At 41.4% G+C, this 17,202-nt stretch overlaps 1 protein-coding gene across 1 annotated transcript in view; it reads right to left on the bottom strand.

The window, feature by feature from the left end:
- NBAS (NBAS subunit of NRZ tethering complex) overlaps positions 1-17,202 on the bottom strand; it is a 235,639-nt gene that overhangs the window by 110,458 nt on the left and 107,979 nt on the right. Inside the window, exons 32-34 of the mRNA XM_054979414.1 lie at positions 13,873-13,986; positions 2,494-2,607; positions 1,386-1,543 (exon numbers count right to left, since the gene is read on the bottom strand). Coding sequence (XP_054835389.1) covers positions 1,386-1,543; positions 2,494-2,607; positions 13,873-13,986 — 386 coding nt within the window. The remainder of the gene's footprint in view (positions 1-1,385; positions 1,544-2,493; positions 2,608-13,872; positions 13,987-17,202) is intronic.

Raw genomic sequence — 17,202 nt, 5'->3', positions numbered from 1 at the left:
AGGATCAGTGGTGGCCTGTACACTTATCTTAAAACAATTTGTGATGAAAACCTGTTGATTGACCTGTTACAGGAGGCAATGAGGAAAGCACCATCCAATAGATCAAAGAGTCCCACTCCCTAGACGTAAGACCGTATTCATTCTGGCAAGTAAACTGTGCGGAAGTCAAAGATTTTTCAGTTCTTTTCATACTCCTGTTCAGATGGCCTCTAGATAGAAGTTGTCAGCCAATAATGAATCTCCTTGCTGTTGTCGGATTCAGTGTTCTTTCCAATCAAGGAATGAGGTTGATAAAACTTGGGTGATGTCATTTTGAGCTGTGGTCCCATGGAATCAGCTGCTCTACCTAGATGTTTGCTTTCACACCTTAGTGCAAAGCCATATTGTAGACTCAAACTATGGCTTCCCATCCTGGTTTGATTGATGCATCATGACTAATTGTAGTGACACCACCCATATTTGGACAATCACAGTTAGATTAATTCAATCTTAGTTTCAAATGATGTCTAAACCAAGCCACTGAATAGGTATTTCATAGTATTTAAAAAAATCAGTTTTGAAAGGTTTTTCAGACATGAAATTTTTCTGTTAACTTTTGGTTGTGATGAATGTGGAAAGCCTTCAGTTCATCATGATTGCACATATTCGGACAGAGGCCTCTTGGGGAACGAGGAACATGGTATTTAAAATGTCCGTACCCTTTTTTTAAAATACTCTCAGGTATTGCTCTTGAGGCAGTCACTAGTAATCAAATATGTAAATAAAGTAAAAAAAATATTTATATAATAAAACAATAAGACCAAACACAAAAAAGAAGCAAAAAAACCCTGCCCTGCAGACCCCCATCACCTAGAGAAAGGCACTTTGCAAACTCTGAACCTGTGTACAGTAAAAACCCAATTATGATAAATCTTGCTATCATTTGAGGTGTAAAATATTTCATCACAGATGGTATGCCTCTTTTGCACAGGCTATATAGAACAAAGTGATAATGACAACTGACTCTGAGTAACAGCCTTCTGCCAGGACACAGTTTCAAACTCATCATATTTTTATTTTTCACTTCCTTTCAGGGCGTAGGAAAAACTCCCTTGGAGTATTTGCATCTACGACTCTGATGAGAAGTAACAAAAATCATAGTTGGCAGCTGCCAAGCACCCCCCCCGGGGGGGGGGGGGTCAATCACATACATACATACATACATACATACATACATACATACATACATACATACATACATACATACGGTTCAGCCCCATTCAAGTATTTTTTGGAAAAAAAATCCAGGACAATAAAAAAACCTGAATTTTCGGTAACAGAACAGTCAAGTTCTTTTTAAAAAACAGTTTTTATTATAAACAAACCCTTGGAAAATTATGGCATACCTCAGTTCGTAGCGCACTGCTTGCTGCCAGAAGTGATTTTATAGCACTTGGGGGACAATGTGTCAGAGCATAGGCTACGAGCTCTTGCCGAACAGCCATGTCTTGGTAGCCTTCCGATTGTCCTAACTGGCTGCAAACTTCCCAACTTTCAGAATACCCTGACATAAAAATAAAGGTTACAAAAATGAAACTGCAACAAACAAAGGAGTTGTAATTTGAGAAGTGATAACATTTTTGTCGTGCTCCTTTTACAAAAACAAAGATCAATAGAAATGAACTACAAATATGGTTCTCGAAGCCTGAGCCCTCTGTAACAGTTACACTGTGATACTGTACCCTAGTGGTATATTTGAAAATCCAATCTATAAGCTGGCTCTTACCTTGAAGGTTCTAAAATGGCTTGAGGTAAGGGTATTTAAAGAACCACCTCCTCTCATACTGTTCAGCCCAACAGTCACAACCTTCCTCCCAAGTCTTGTTTTCTGGGCTTGCAGACTTAAAAGTAAGGTGGGTGGTAACAAAAGGCAGGGCTTTTCAGTGGTGGCATCTTGCCTGTAGAACACCCTCTCCCTTGAGGCTCTCTTGGTGCCTCCCCTGCTCCTCTTTTAGGCATGTCTTTTTATCCATGCTTTTAATTAAGAGGTACAACTCTTGACATGGTTTTTATAGCCTGAGAACTATTTCAGGAGACTCGTTTTATATTGTCTTAAGCTCTTGCTAGGTTCTTAATAATTTATTAATTATTACCACTTTTATCATGTTTTTATTTTGTCTTACTTTGTAAGCCACTTCAAGCAGGTCCTCCAGAGAGGTGGCGCAGATATTTCATAAACAAACAGAAATATCCCTAAGTTTCATTCAAATGTTTAGTCCCCCGCCCCGTCCTTCTGCCTATTATGATTTCTGGTTGAATGACTCTAAAGAGTCTTGGCTGATGCATGAATTTGCCAGGTAAGATCAGAGCCCTACAACATCAGAGAAAGCTCACCAAGAATTCTAGGTTCTATTTTCTACTGACAGTTCAAGAAATGGGGTATGTAACAGTTGCCATTTTATACTGTGGCAGAAACCTCACAAGATTTTTTTTTTGTAATAGTGTGTATTTTACCTGAAGCTATAAGCTCCTGACAATGCATAGTTGCTGCTTTGTAATCCTGAAATTGTAGAGCTTGTTCCACTAAAAGGATCAAAACTTTTCCTTTTCTCTCAAACTGGTCATCACCTGTAAAAGATTAAAAGACATACTTCTGAGTTTTCAAAACAGCTCCTGATGAATAAAATAACAAAGAAGACAGTGACTTAATCACTGATGGAAGTGTTCTTAAATGAGAGGAATACCAGAAAACATACACACATGCCTCTGATAGTGAAATAGTGCATACTTTAGAAATCTCAAAATAGGTTAATGAGGCTCTTGAAAAAGCGGAATCTAACTATGTGTACAACATGGTGTACACAAGGCTGTTTTTGAGGGGGGAAGCTCTGGAACACCGTTCCAGAAGCTCTAGAATCTGCCCACGTGATTCCTTCCTCCTTTGGCCCTGCAGGCTCTGCAGAACACGCTTAGCTGCTTTGAGTTCATTCTGCTTTTTTGATTTGTGAGTGAGTGAGAGGGAGAGAGAGAGAGAGTGCGCAAGCACAGCTACTGGGGTCGGCTTTGCAGATGAGGCTTTAACTGCTTTGAGTTCATTCTGCTTTTTTCATTCGTGAGTGAGAGAGGGAGAGAGAGAGTGCAAGCATGGCTGCTGGGGTTGGCTTTGCAGAGGAGGCTTAGGTGCTTTGAGTTCATTCTGCTTTCCATTTCATTCAGGGGTTTCTGTGTATGTGTGTGCTGCTTTGAGTTCATTCTGTTTTATTTTCATTGGGGGAGTGGGTGGGTGGGTGGGGCTGTGTGTATATGTGTGCTGCTTTGAGTTCATTCTGCTTTCTTTTCATGGGGTGGGTGAGGCTGTGTCTCTGTGTTGCTTTCATTCTTTTGTTGACTGAAGTTGACATTGTTATGGTTCCCACAGCTTTTGAAAGCAGATTGGTTCTGTGTTAGTTAAATGTATCAGCTATGGTTATTTGTATTAGTTAAAATATCAGTTACGGTTATTCCAGTTTTATGCTAGGAATGGATAGCTATGTCCAAGTCACAGAAGGCTTTCATCAATATATTCATCAGCATACAGGTGTTCTTATGTCTTAATAGCTGTAACTCAAATGGTTCTCCCAACCCTCAGCTGATTAACATCACTGAAATTGCAGTGGACATATGGGTGTTATGGAAGTTTTTATGAATATTATTTGTCTGGGACACTGGAATATTTATGAGCATTTCACAATGTCACAACAGCTTAGCCATTGGTAAGGTAGAGTTGGCAGGCAACAAAAAAAGCCATTTTAAACTAAGTATAATGCAGCTAAAGTTGAGTATCTAATTTTGAATTGCTCCAGTAAAGCAAAACCCTCTCTGAAAATTTGAAAATTCAATATTCATTAGATTAGGAATTTCAGACTGTGGAATTTTGAGAAAGAGTTTTAAGATTTTTTTTTCTATGCTGGCAGAGGGAATCTGTTAGAATTTAGCTTTGTCAGATGGGTTTGGGATTTTTAGAGGCCCCCTCATTCTTGCATATTTTAAAATATGATTCCAAAGAAATGAAATGTTTGGGAAAGGGAATGGAAGATTTCACTTTTTGTAGAGGATACAGAAAGGAAAAAAACCCTTTCTCATAATAGTGTAATTTCCCAAGCTTACTAACATTTATCTTGTTGTAATGCATTGTGCTGGGGTCCGGGAAGTGGTGTCACTTCCAGGAGTGATGTCATCATGCATTTCTGGGAGCGCACACGCGCTTTGCGCATGCACATGTGATATGAGAGTTCCACCACCTCTTTTCCCAGAAAAAAGCCCTGGGTGTACATATACCTCTCTTTACAAGTCTAGACATACAGATAATGTAAGTGTATTTAACACTACCGAGTCATACTTCAAGTCAGAGATGAGAAGGATAATAGTAGGTAGAATGGCTACATACTGTATAAGTTCTACATCTAACCCCCTGTAAACCATCAGTGGAGGCTCGATTCTACACAAAGTGATAAAAAATATCACCTAATCAACCTGCATGTATTTTAGAGACCGTCATGGCTGCAGAACACATTTGGACACATTGGTCCAAATGTCAACTAACTCTGGAACCAGAAGTCAATTGAAAAAAAATCCCTTAGAATCCCCTTATTTTTAAGCCAAACTGAACTGAGTTAATTGAATGTGTAACAAAAGCCACTCTATTTTGGCCAGGTGGAAACTACCATTCAATCACTATGTGAGCTTTGTCTTTTGCACCTTGCTCAAGTGGTGTCCCTCAAGTTGATTGAAAGGTGTTAATAAAAATGCATCTGTGATAATGGCTAGTTTCTGAACTGGATTTTTAGTGACGTGCCCAGAATGATACTTCAAAAATCTTGTTAAATCTAAAGACTGTTTTGATGTTCTACTTAGCTTGTAAGAACATCCTCAATCAAACTGCATAAATCTCTATGGTGTTGGTGACATATCTTTGTATATATAATCATTCAGATTGCCTAGTTAGATGTTAACTATTTGGTTTCTATGTATATCTATGTATAGTGTTGACTGTTCTTGTACTTCTTTATATATAAAATAAAATAAATATATATTAAAAAAAAAATCTTGTTACTCAAGACGTGTTCAATATTAACTTCTTCAACAGCCTGACCCCAAAACTTCAAGGTAATCTTCGATGCCTGCTGTTTGCTCAGTTTATCTCATCAGTTACGAGTAGGATGTTTAATGGGATAGTATAGCCTACAGAGAATTGATATAATTTGAATCCATCAAGAAGCTTGGGGCTTTCTGATTCCTGTACACGCACACGCACAAAGCAGCTAAGATTGGACCAAATAAAGCTTTCTAACTTACTAGAGCCAACATGCAGGGGCTATATTGGGGGTCCTTTTTGGGCAGACGTGAACAGTGCCACAACTAGATACCTCCATTTTTCAGTTCCACTCTGGCAGCTTTAAATGAGGCAATGCACAGCAAGAACCCACATCTCACATCTTCTCCTAGCGAGAGCTTGTGAAGAGCGGGAGAGGAATGGTGATTGCACTACAGACTACATCATTTGAAGAGGCAGTTGCCACTCTAATGGAGGCACTCCACAGTGCCTGCTAAGGGAGGAAAAGAGACCCTGCTGGGCATTGTTCAGCATGTAAAGAAAGATGCCTATTTATAAGAAGGGAAGGTTGTTAGGGATTGCTTGTCTTTCAACAGGAATTTTGCCCCTCCAAATCTCCCCCTTCCTCAAAACTTAAATTTTATCTGGAAGTGGTCAGAATATTAGCAGACAGCAAGCCAAGGCACAGAGAGCGGGCTGCAAGGTTTCCAGGGGCAGCCACTGACATATAAATGCTTGCAAAATGCAAGTAGCACTTACTATGTGTGTTTATTATATTAACAAACCACTGGGGTTCAGCTAAAAATAATGCATTTTCTTGACAATTTATTCAGCTAACCATCTGTTGTTTTTAATCTTATTATCATCCAGCACATGATTATATCAGCATGATGAACAGCACAGAACACGGTATGCGCTCTATTCTACTGTAACTTGCAAGCAGTTTCCCAAGTATGAGTAACTTACATCAGGCAGACAGGGAGGATGGCTGGGGATAGGGGAGATCTGTGAACTCTCATTTCCCCTATCATGGGGTTGCCTAAAGGCAAAAGGAGGAACTGAGATCCACTAAGCCCAATGACAATTCTCCGCACCTGGTTGCAGTGACTAAGAGATAAAGCTACAAATTTAGAAATCATTCAGTTTGAATCTCACTTCTGTAACAATCTTACTAGGTAGCATTACAAAAGTCACTCTCTCTCAGCTCTCCCTTCCTGCCTGCATCATAAGGATAACTGAGGCCATCAGTGAAAGAGGAGGAAATTGCCAGGCACCCTTCCAACATGCCTACACTGAAGCAGCAGCCCCACTCTCAAAGAGACTGTGAAAACATCTAGCTGTAAAGCAGAAGAACCAAGGATAAAACATAGACACATCTGTTTGTATCTTGGCAGCCTCTTTACAGAGGGTGGTATTTTTAACTGTGAATGCCATATTGGAAAGAGGAACAACAATCAGAGAAGTGGTAGCAAGATCGCCTTAACAGGACAATTAAATATCTGTCCACCAGCTTCAATGTGTGAGTATTGCCTATTTGTTGTATTTTTGTGTGTGGATTTTGTAAGCCAAAAACAGTGGAAAGGCAGAAAGAATATTTCTTTAAAACACAAGAAGTAAGGAATATATAAGGTTGCTGTATAGAATTGTCACAAGTTTGATGCTCTACATATGTAGCAGCCAATGCAGATGTAATTGCTGAGTGATTTGTCAATGTGTGCACATTAGAGATGGGCCCATGAAACATCTGGTTCACGGTTCATCACATTTCACGGACCCCAAACCAAGAATTTTCACAAACTTGCCCCAGTTCATGAACTGGTTCGTGGTTCATTACTTCCCGAGGCCTTAGAATGACCCCCTTCCCAGTCAGAGATGCCAAACTCGCAGGGACTTTTCAGGAGGCTCTCCTCCAGCCACTGTCTGAACCCTGTGGTTCATGGTTCATCACATTTCATGAACCCCAAACCATGAATTTTCATGAACTTGCCCCAGTTTGTGAACCAGTTTGTGGTTTGTCACTTCCTGAGGCCCTAGAACAGCCCCCTTCACAGTCAGAGATGCCAAACTCAAAGAGACTCTTCAGGAGGCTCTCCTCCAGCCGCTGTCCAAGTTTGGCAAATATTGCATTTTGGATGTCTGAGTCAGACAGCCCCCAGAAAAGTTATACTCCTGCTCTCATAGAGCAGAATGGGTCCCCAAGGTCCAAAATCCACCAAATTTGCAGGGGAGCTAGTCCTAATTGTCCCCTAAAGACCCCCTCAAGTTTTAGGTTTGGACCACAGAAAAAGTATGATCTATGGATTTCTCCAGTTGCTGTCAGTGTTTCTCCACAATAGGAAAAAGATGGGGTGGCTGATGGCACCTTATTTGGGGGGACATGAAATGGTTCCCCCAAGGTCCAATCTCTCTGAAACTTGGGGTGTCCTTAGAGGACAGTTAGCAGTAGGTCCCCTGAACATTTTGTAGATATATTGTGCAAAATGCCACCCCCACCCCCCTTGATAGACCTCATAGTTTTCCCCACAGGGAATAATGGCGATTGGAGGTGGCTGGATACAAACAGGCAGGAAAGAGTTGATTCAGGCTGACAGAAAGAAATGCTGCCATGGCTCCCAAAGTGGGGATTGCCCATCCCTTCTCTGCATAGATGCCCCCCTTCATGGCAGGCCAAGTTGCAAGATCTCAGCAGAGGTGTGGAACCCATTTTTAGCCCCCCCCGAGGAAACCCAGCGGTTCTCCCCCCCCGATACATCCAAGTGAGTAAACAAGTCTCCCTCAGAAAAGCTGCAGAGGAAGGTTTGAGCATGCACAAAGAGAAGGTGCATCATGGGATACCATCCCACGTCTGGGAGGAATAGCTGGCAGTCAGAGTTGCCTATCAATCTTTGGAGAACTGACATTGGTGTTCCTAGGGCTGCAGAAGGTCTGTAGAAGTTCAACCCCTCCCCCATTGCCTAGAGAATTTATTGATTGGTGTCAGGCTGTCTGCAGTGACGAATCGGAAAACGCACCAATAAACTGGCCTAAAGTTCGTTGCAGTTCGTCAGAAATGGGCTCTGATGAATTGCCGGTTTGCGAACCACAAACCCGCCTAGTTTGTGACAAACCTCAGTTCGTATTTCGGTTCCTGTCCCCCTCTAGTGCACATTCAAATTAGATACTATATACGCCAAGAAGGATCGGGGGGGAAACGGACATTTTTTCAGCCAATCAAACTGGACTCAGATCTATTATACACAGATAATTGCAAAGTACTCGGCAACCCTATCTCCAACATGGGCTTCGGGGTACCCAGTACTTAGCATCCCTGAGCTAAGCACAGCCTAGGTCCATGAACTGAAGTACTGGAGCTGTGGGGCCATTGAGGAATTTAGCACTCTGGAATCTCAACATGCCCCACACGGCCTCGCATAGGAAAGACAAGGCTTGAGAACAAATGGACTCCACTGGTCTTACTGTTCCTCCCCCTCCTAGTTTATGGGTACGGCAATTATACTTACTGTTTGGAGTAGTTAGTCAAAGAACTTTGAAGTCACATCAGTAAGATGGGCTGGCATGGAAACCCTCAAACAGATCAGAAGATCTCAGAGTTTGGTAAGAATCTATTCCTTGCAACTTGTACTAACGTATATTATTCTATACAATGTGAACAGTGAAGAGATACCAGTTTATAGATTTCCTTCTAGGGTGTGCAGTTTGGTTTGGAATTCGGATTAAAATTCCAAATTATGCCTGATTCAGAAAAATCCAAGTATTCCGAATAAAACATCAGGTACCTTGAATTTTTACAGAATTTTCAAACGAAACAAAAAAACCCAGTAAAATTCGGCCACTGTTTTCCAGGGGAAAATCACTCTGAGAACTATCCGGTGACCTGGAGGAGTCATTTTTCAACCAAACATCACCAAACTTGGTGGGAACCTACCCCTGACTGTTCTCTAAAGACTAGAGATGGGCATAAACCAGAAAAAAAATGAACTGTGCAGTTTGTGGTTCATCACATTTCACGAACCATGAACTTCCACAAACCAGCCCTGGTTCACAAATCGGTACATTTGGTTTGTGAAAATGTCACATCCAGGTCAGCAAACCATCACTTCTGGATCAGCAAAAGGCCACTTCCGGGTCAGCGGAAGGTCTGCAGGAAGTCCATCCCCTGTTGCCTAGGAAACTAATTGATCGGTGCCAGCCTGTCTGCAGTGATGAACCAAAAAATGAACCAAACAAACCAGAAATGGGCTCTGATGAACCACGAACCAGCCTGCTTCATGTCAAACTTTGGTTCATATTTCAGTTTGTGCCCATCTCTACTAAAGACTCACCAAGTTTCAGAAATATTGGGCCACGGGGGCCAATTTTATGGGCCCCCAAAGAAGGTGCCTCCCACCATTCTCCATTATTCCCTATGGAGAAATAATAATTCTAAAGCAAAATAATTCTAAAGCAAAATTCCTGCAGTGACCATGTAAGCAGGGTCTGAACCTTTCATGAGTCATTTAAAACCAGGTTGAGTTAGAAGTTTCTCTGCTGCTGTAAAAGGAATTGAAACACAGAGCAGATAATCTAAGGAGGTTTTTTTTGCATGGTTCCTAAGTTACCTACTAAAGCAGTAAATCAAGAGCAATTTGACGAAAAAGAATGTAGGCATATTTGGATGTGGGAGAAATTGCTTTTTCTTAATTGAGCTTGAGTGGCTTTCAAGGTAAATTTCCAAAAAGGAAAAGAAAAAAAACCTTTTGAAGCAACAGAATCCTGGTATTTCTTTCTCATAGCATGTTTTGAAAGACCTCAATTACTACTAATGCTGGCATTATCCAGCTGCAGTCTCACTATTTCCTATATGTTTTTCTCAATGCTTCTCCCATTTATCTGAATGCTCTCTGGTATGTCTTGAAACTCATAGCTTGAATGATTCCTCTACTGAACTTCTGTAAGTTTAGCAGTTTAATGGAACTGAGATAAGAGGTTAGTTGTGCAGTGAGCATTTAAATGGTTAGTCAGATAACACCACATGAAGATGTCGATATAAGAACTGGAGAAGGATTAACCAAGATCAAGAAAATGGGGAAAGAAGTATTGAACCTCTCTTAACCGTACCTCAAACAAATAAAAGGCAAGCCATGTTGTGACAACTCACCTTTCATCCTGGTGCAGGCACACTGAGGGGCCTGCAGGTGTACCTGCATCAGGCCTCTGAGGGGCTGCAGAGGCAAGCTGCTTCAGAAATTGCTTATCAACCCACTTCGATATGCTTCATAAAGATTTGTAGTACATTAAAGCTTCACCGCTGCCACTGCCTCCTCTTTACCCGATGCTGAGGAGAAGGGGGGATTCCCCCTTTTCCCCGGCATTGGTTCAGTGAGCGTCGGCGTGGCAAGTTCAAATTTACCGCGCTGCCACTGCCTCCCAGTCTTTACCCGATGCAGAGGAGATGGGGGAGTTCCACCATCTCGCCAGCATCAAGTGAATGAGCAGCAGTGCGGCAAGTTTAAACCTGCCCCGTTGCTGCTGCCTTCTCTTCACCTGGTGCCGAGGAGACAGGGGAAATCTCCCCATCTCACCAGCATTGGATGAATAAATGGCGGCGCGGCAAGTTTAAACTTGCCCGGCTGCCGCTGACTCCTCTTCACTCAGTGTAGGGGAGACAGGGGAGATGGCAAGTGGCAAGAAAAGTGTAGGAGATTTTACTTCCCTCCCCACTGCTGATTTCACCCAATGGGATGGGGATGAGGGAATCTCCTCCTCCCCCGCACCAGATGGGAGGGGGATGAGAGATCCCCCTCTGTCCCCCTCCCATCTGGTGAAAACAGCAGCAGGGAGGAAAGTTTGACACTATTCTTGCTGTTTGCAAATGCTAACAGCTAAAGAAGTGGTATGCCTGAAACTTCCCGAAGCGATACAAGTCGCTTTGGAAAGCATTGCTTCAGGATTTCCTAATCGGCCAAGCAATGCTGGGACTGATTCAGAAATCCCAAATCTTTACAAATCGGGACCAATTCAGGTAAAATATCCGATTCGGAAACCCAAAGTGCATACCCCTAGCGTCAACCCCAAAGTTCCACCTGTGATCCAATCCCAGGTAATCTTTCCTGAAGCAACACCCAAAGACTGGCCAGCCAATCAGAGCTTCTAGAACTAGGTTTGCCAGGTGCTCATTTTTCACCCAGTCTGATATTTCATTGGATTGTTTGGGGGAAATGTTCTGAAAATACCTAACACCTGGGTGGAGGGGTGGGAGGAGCAGAGGAGGAAGGAAAGATAAAGGCTAGGAAGGGAAGGTAGTGGAGTGGAGCACAGAAAGCCAGCCCATTCACAGTCGTGGAACTTGCCTGTGAGTTCCAGCCCACTAGCAGCCATGGCTGTGGCGGCAGCGGTAGGGAAAGCCCTCTCTCCTGGCCAGCTGGCCAGTGTGGTGGTGGCTCCAGCCTTCCACCTGGCCAAGTAAGTGGGGTGGGGGTAGGGGGATGGGGTTTAAGGGTGGAGGTGGGCCTCCCCCTCCTTCCCTGTTACTTCAGTATGCTCTGAATCTTTCCAGAGCATACCAAAGCGACTTAGAAACCAGAATCCGAAGTGGCATGCTGCTTCAGATTTCAAGGTTTTCTGAAGCTTTTTCCCACTTCGGGTAAACCCAAAGTGGGAAACCTGAATATTTTTCTGGTGCACACCCCTACCTGGAAGGCATGATTGGTAGAGCAAAACACTCTTTGTGAACTATTTTGCCTACAGCCAGCCTGATTTACAGCACTCCTCCCTCAAGGCAGCAGGCAGGCAGGCTGTGTGCTCCAGAGGTTTGTTCAGATAGAGCCTTCTAATTCAGTCTGGTTCTTCTGAAAGGCATTTGGCTGTATACCTGCCTGGCTAAAGATATTTCCTTGCTCCTTGGGGTTGCCTCAGTTCTGAGATTGGGAGCCATCGGTTCCAGTGAGACGGTCTCTGCTGTCAACAAATCAGAACTTTCTGCTTTAGGCCTATCTCTAAAGGCAAACATTGGCTTGCTGCACCCAGGTGATAACTCTATGGCTAACACAAGAATAGCTCACACTTCAATCCAGAGGCACCAGTTCTGCCTGCTACTAGCAAGCATATATATTTTCAGAGCAGAGGCATAGCTTCCTCTTGCCACCTCCTGCTCTTTCCTAATGGGATCTCAGAACTAATCTGTAGCCTTTTGATGGCAAACCTGTTCAGCCCATCCTCTTTGCTCCATGACCAACTTTCTGAACCATCAAGGAGGGGAGGAAGGCAAGGTACACTCAAATAATTTTATGAACTCTAGACGTTTCTTCCACAGCAGGCCTGTGCATGTGCAGTATCCATGTCCGACAGCACTGTGATCGTAACGATGAACCAAGCTTTCCATCAATATAAATAGTAAACCTGAGATATACTGTATATGAACTGTTAAAGGTAAAGATAGTCCCCTGTGCAAGCACCGAGTCATTACTGACCCATGGGGGGACGTCGCATCACGACGTTTGCTTGGCAGACTTTTTGTTATGGGGTGGTTTGCCATTGCCTTCCCCAGTCATCTACACTTTACCCCCAGGAAACTGGGTACTCATTTTACCAACCTTGGAAGGATGGAAGGCTGAGTTAAACATACAAAAATCACCCTGAGGTAAAAATAAAAGCCTTGCAATCCTTTGAGGGAAGGGGGTCTCTGTAATATAACATATTTAAGTTAACTAAAAACAGAACAGAAAGTCTGTATCTTTTTTCCCCCGTGAATGTCCCCCGTGCAATGTACCACACATACTGCACCCATATATGCTTTCTTCATCTCTTCTACGTTATCTCAAGGGTTGGGGAAGCAGAATTTGGCTCTTCAATATTTAAAAAGAGTATGGAAGACAAGAGGCAGTCAAAGGACTCCTCTTTGCCCATTACAGCAGATAATGTTCAATGGGAAGTCATCCCAGAGGCCCCTGCTGCAATCATCCATTTGGAAGGAATGTAATCTTGACTCTTTTACCGCTTTTCAAACCACTGCTATTGATAGGTTTAAATGAAGCATGAGAAAAATCGTGCAACGTATACATGTATGTTACATATATAAGCCCATATAAGTCCAGAACAGAACAACTCTTCCCTCTCACTCCAAGAGGCACAAAAGGCCCCTGTCAAAATAACAAGGAATGTCATGACATTATTTGTTTCTGTCACACTTCAAAGAAAATCTGAATGAACACTGCAGTCCTAATTATTATTTTATGGGAAAAGTAAGATGCCATTTTATTACACTAGTAATGGTGGGTAGGAAACAGCAGACGTAAAATATAACTGCGTTTATTTCTGCTGGTGTAAATTTAATCAAATATTTATCTTAGGCAACAAAAATTATTTTGGACTGGATCATGCATCAGAAGCTCTATATATTCCAGTCTTCAGCTCACTAATAGTATATGACAGTTTCATAGAACATCTGTAAATAAACCTGCATTTTAATGAACGAATATGATTTAGGCAATGTTCTGTTTGTGCAAAAAAAAAAAGCAAAAAGCCATTATTTCATTTGTGACGGGGACAAGATTTAATGGGATTTAATACTAACAGCTTACTGCAGAAGGTAAATGTACTTTAACGTATATTCTACTTTTGACAGATAGTGCTCAAAATCTGAAGTTAAAACACAAACATTTGTTTTTACATAGAAGAGCAAGTCACAACTAATTACACCAATAAATTATGTCAAGTCTTTCTGATGACAACCTAAGAACATCTTAGAATAAATCCCATAGTAATGATCAAGTTGAATACCCTCAGCGTAGAACAAGGGTATCTTTTGTCACTTTTAGATTTACCTGCAACCCTCAGCAAATTAGCAAGCCCCAACAGCTTGGCAGACTGTTTGTAGTTGACTGGCTGCTGCAAGAGGCATTCCTTGATAAGGCTGAGCCGATCAGAGCACAGACGCACTGTTGAGAGAAAATACATTATGTTATGTAGAAGTCCCCCCAACACCAAAAGTACTTCTGACTGAGTCATCTTTGTGTCAACTGGGCACACCAACTACAGGTTCAAAATAAAACCCACAATGCGTGTATAACAAAGTAATATGCATTCAACACAATGGTTGGATCCCATGGAATGGATCCCGCCCGTAGACTATTCTCAAGTTTTCTTCAATGTGGCAATTTATTTGACTTCTACACTGCCTTTCCACCATGTTTAATGCTCGAAGTGGTTTACAATGTAAGATGTAAAATAACCAGTACTTAAATATAAATAGTCTAGGATACAATAAACAATACAATATTAAAATATCATAAATATCAACATTAAAACAGATAATATAATATCTGTACAAACATTAAAACCCATAAATCACAAAGAACAGCACCATTTCTATATCATACTTATGCAATTTTTGAGGAGGGGGGATTTACATCTTGCTGAATTTGGCCCTCACTAAGGTAATCAACATATTACCCTGAGCTGTACCAGATTAGTGGTGAGCGATTTGATAGGTTAGGGAATCCTGGATCCAATTTGGGAATCAGGATCAAGAAGCCAAATTAAATCCAGGTTAATCCAGAAATGTACCTTCAGCCTCTTGGCTGGCTGGTTTCTGGGCGTCTCCCACGTTTTCCCCAAGAAGGGAGGGGGAGCAAATGTCCACTCTGTGCAAGAACTCTTCTTGTCTGGAAAATGGGATTCTCGGAGAAGGAGAGAACTTTTTTCAAACTGCCTACACGGGGTTTTTAAAAAACCAGGATTGGCTCAGAGCAACCTCCATTTTGTGTGGTCTGGCCTTGGATAAAAACTTTTGCTCCTTTGCCTTTGGGATTTACCAATGGATTTGCTGCCTGCCTGCAGCACTGCTGACTGCAGGAAAAGACCTGTGCAGGTGGAGGATTTCTACATGGTTTGAGAGTCACAGACTAACTGGTTTTAACTTTCTTTTGGGGTAGGGGGCTGACCTGGTGTCTGGGAGGAATAGAGTTAGAAGGGGGAGGGAGTTTTGTCTTTAAGTTTTACCTTTTAAAAACTGTTTTTGTGGTTGCAGAGGGGCATGCTTTGGCTTTTGCTGATTTTTTTTTTGTTTGAACTTTGTTGTTAGTTCTAGTCGTTTGGTGTTAGTTCTAGTTGCTAATCATTTATTTGCTTACTTTTCTTACCAGGGAGGGGAGACAGGGCTTTCCCCCCATGTTGTTGATGCCTTGTACGCCGGTTTAAAGGCAAGAGAAAGTAGGTAGCTGCTCCTTGCCATTTTTGAGAAACTTGCTGTTGTTGTGCGTGGGAAAATTAGTTAGCTCTTGTTGGCTCTACAGGTTCAAAGGCAATACTTGCCCCTGGGTTCTGCCCAGCTTCTGTGAGTGACACTGCTTCTGTTAGATTAAGTTTCAGCAGTGTCCCTTGCTTTGGTTTGGGTAGAGCCATTTTGGTGTAGTGGTTAAGAGAAATGTATTATTATACCTGTATATTATTGATTTTATTATGCGTATATATATAAGGTTTTAGTACTTATATGTAGAACCATATTGAAGATGTTTTTAATCTAACTTTTAGAAACCAGTGTTTCTAATTAATATTTTTTATTTATATTCAATAATTTTAATTTTTTTATTTTATTTTGTTCCAACTTCTTTGGTTACCCTTCGTTTGCAGGGTTGTTATTTTTTCCCCCTTTCTGTCGTCCTTACTTCTTTGTAATGATTTCTTGTGATGACCAGTCCAGCCTTGCTTGGAAGCCTGGTTATTAATGTGGGCCAAAACCCCAGAAAAGCCAGGTCCTATTCTGGTGTTGAAATCTCCACATAGCACAAGTAGTAAAACTAGAGCATTGACATGCAACTGTGTAATAAAAAAATAACATTTATATACATGAATAAGTGATTAAGGACCGTATCTTTAAAAACCACGAGAGCTACCAGATTCACCATGTAACACTTGAGAATTTCCCTTTCTTTACATATTCTGAATGGGAGTCAAAGTTTTATTCTTTCATGTTGTATCAAAACCCTAGAAAGTTTTTATAAACTGTTAATTGTATGTTTTAAAAAGTATATTATTCATCCAGTTGCTAGCAACACAAATCCATTAAAACAAAGTAGTAAGCAAGAACGTCACAGGCAGCGAATGAACAATTGTTCCTGTAAAAAATTTTAGTTATCGTAAAACTTTTATGATTTAACATGCAAAAGTAGAGTTTTATCATGTACTAAAAGTAGGGGAAATTTTTTTTTAAAAAGTCAAATATGCCCAAGCTCTAGATGCATTACTATAGAGCAGTTTAGCTTCACCAAATATAGCTGAATTATTATACCAGAGACATTGTGTATGTAACACAGCTTGTGGGTTACTGTTAAAATTTCTGAGTTCTTCTTACTTACATGGGACTGCGGGGGGGGTGGGGGTGGAATCCATATATCTGCTTCTTAGCTATAAAGTGAAGATCAATGACCTGCCTCGGATGGTCATTATAAGGACAAAAAAGAAGAGTTCCAAAGCACTTTGTAAACTAAAGGAAATGTCATCAAAATTCTGAACAAAATGTTATTTTAATGATGTCACCATAAGGGCAATTAGAGAGTAGGGGGAACACAACAGCACTAAATCCTGTTCTATGCATTTAATTGTGCAGATGCGCCTTGAAATAGCCCCCACCTACATGGCACGTACACTTGCTTTCTTTTTTAAGTTGCACAATTCTTCTACTGGGCATGCCGCATTTGATGTTTATTCCTCGTTTCTGATGTACTTTTTCTTCTGGGGACATGCAAACTGCTTTTAAGTCCCGTTAATTTTATGTGTTGTTTGATTTGCAGGGGAGAAGGAACTGCCATTTGGAAAAAAATATGGAATACCATACTAGGCATGGGTACTTTTACACTACTGTACCTTATGGCAAAACATAAGATTATTTTGTGCGTGAAAGGTCTTTGACTCTTAACTGCAGGTTTATTTTTATGGGACTGAACTCTGAGTTGCATACTTTGGTTATCATTTTTAGTTACAGTAAAGCACTACAAAAAGCTTTGTTATCCAGTACACATGGGAAATGGGGGTTTCTGGTTAATTTAATTTTAATTTAATTTATTAGATTTGTATTCTGCCCTCCCCACGCCAGCAGGCTCAGGGCAGATCACAATTTGCACGCAAAGTTAAAATTACATCAGATAACATTTAAA

This window comes from Eublepharis macularius, chromosome 1 (genome assembly GCF_028583425.1).
Source record: "Eublepharis macularius isolate TG4126 chromosome 1, MPM_Emac_v1.0, whole genome shotgun sequence".
In the NCBI taxonomy this organism is placed as follows: Eukaryota; Metazoa; Chordata; class Lepidosauria; order Squamata; family Eublepharidae; genus Eublepharis; species Eublepharis macularius.
This window is presented reverse-complemented; position numbering and strand designations above follow the sequence as displayed.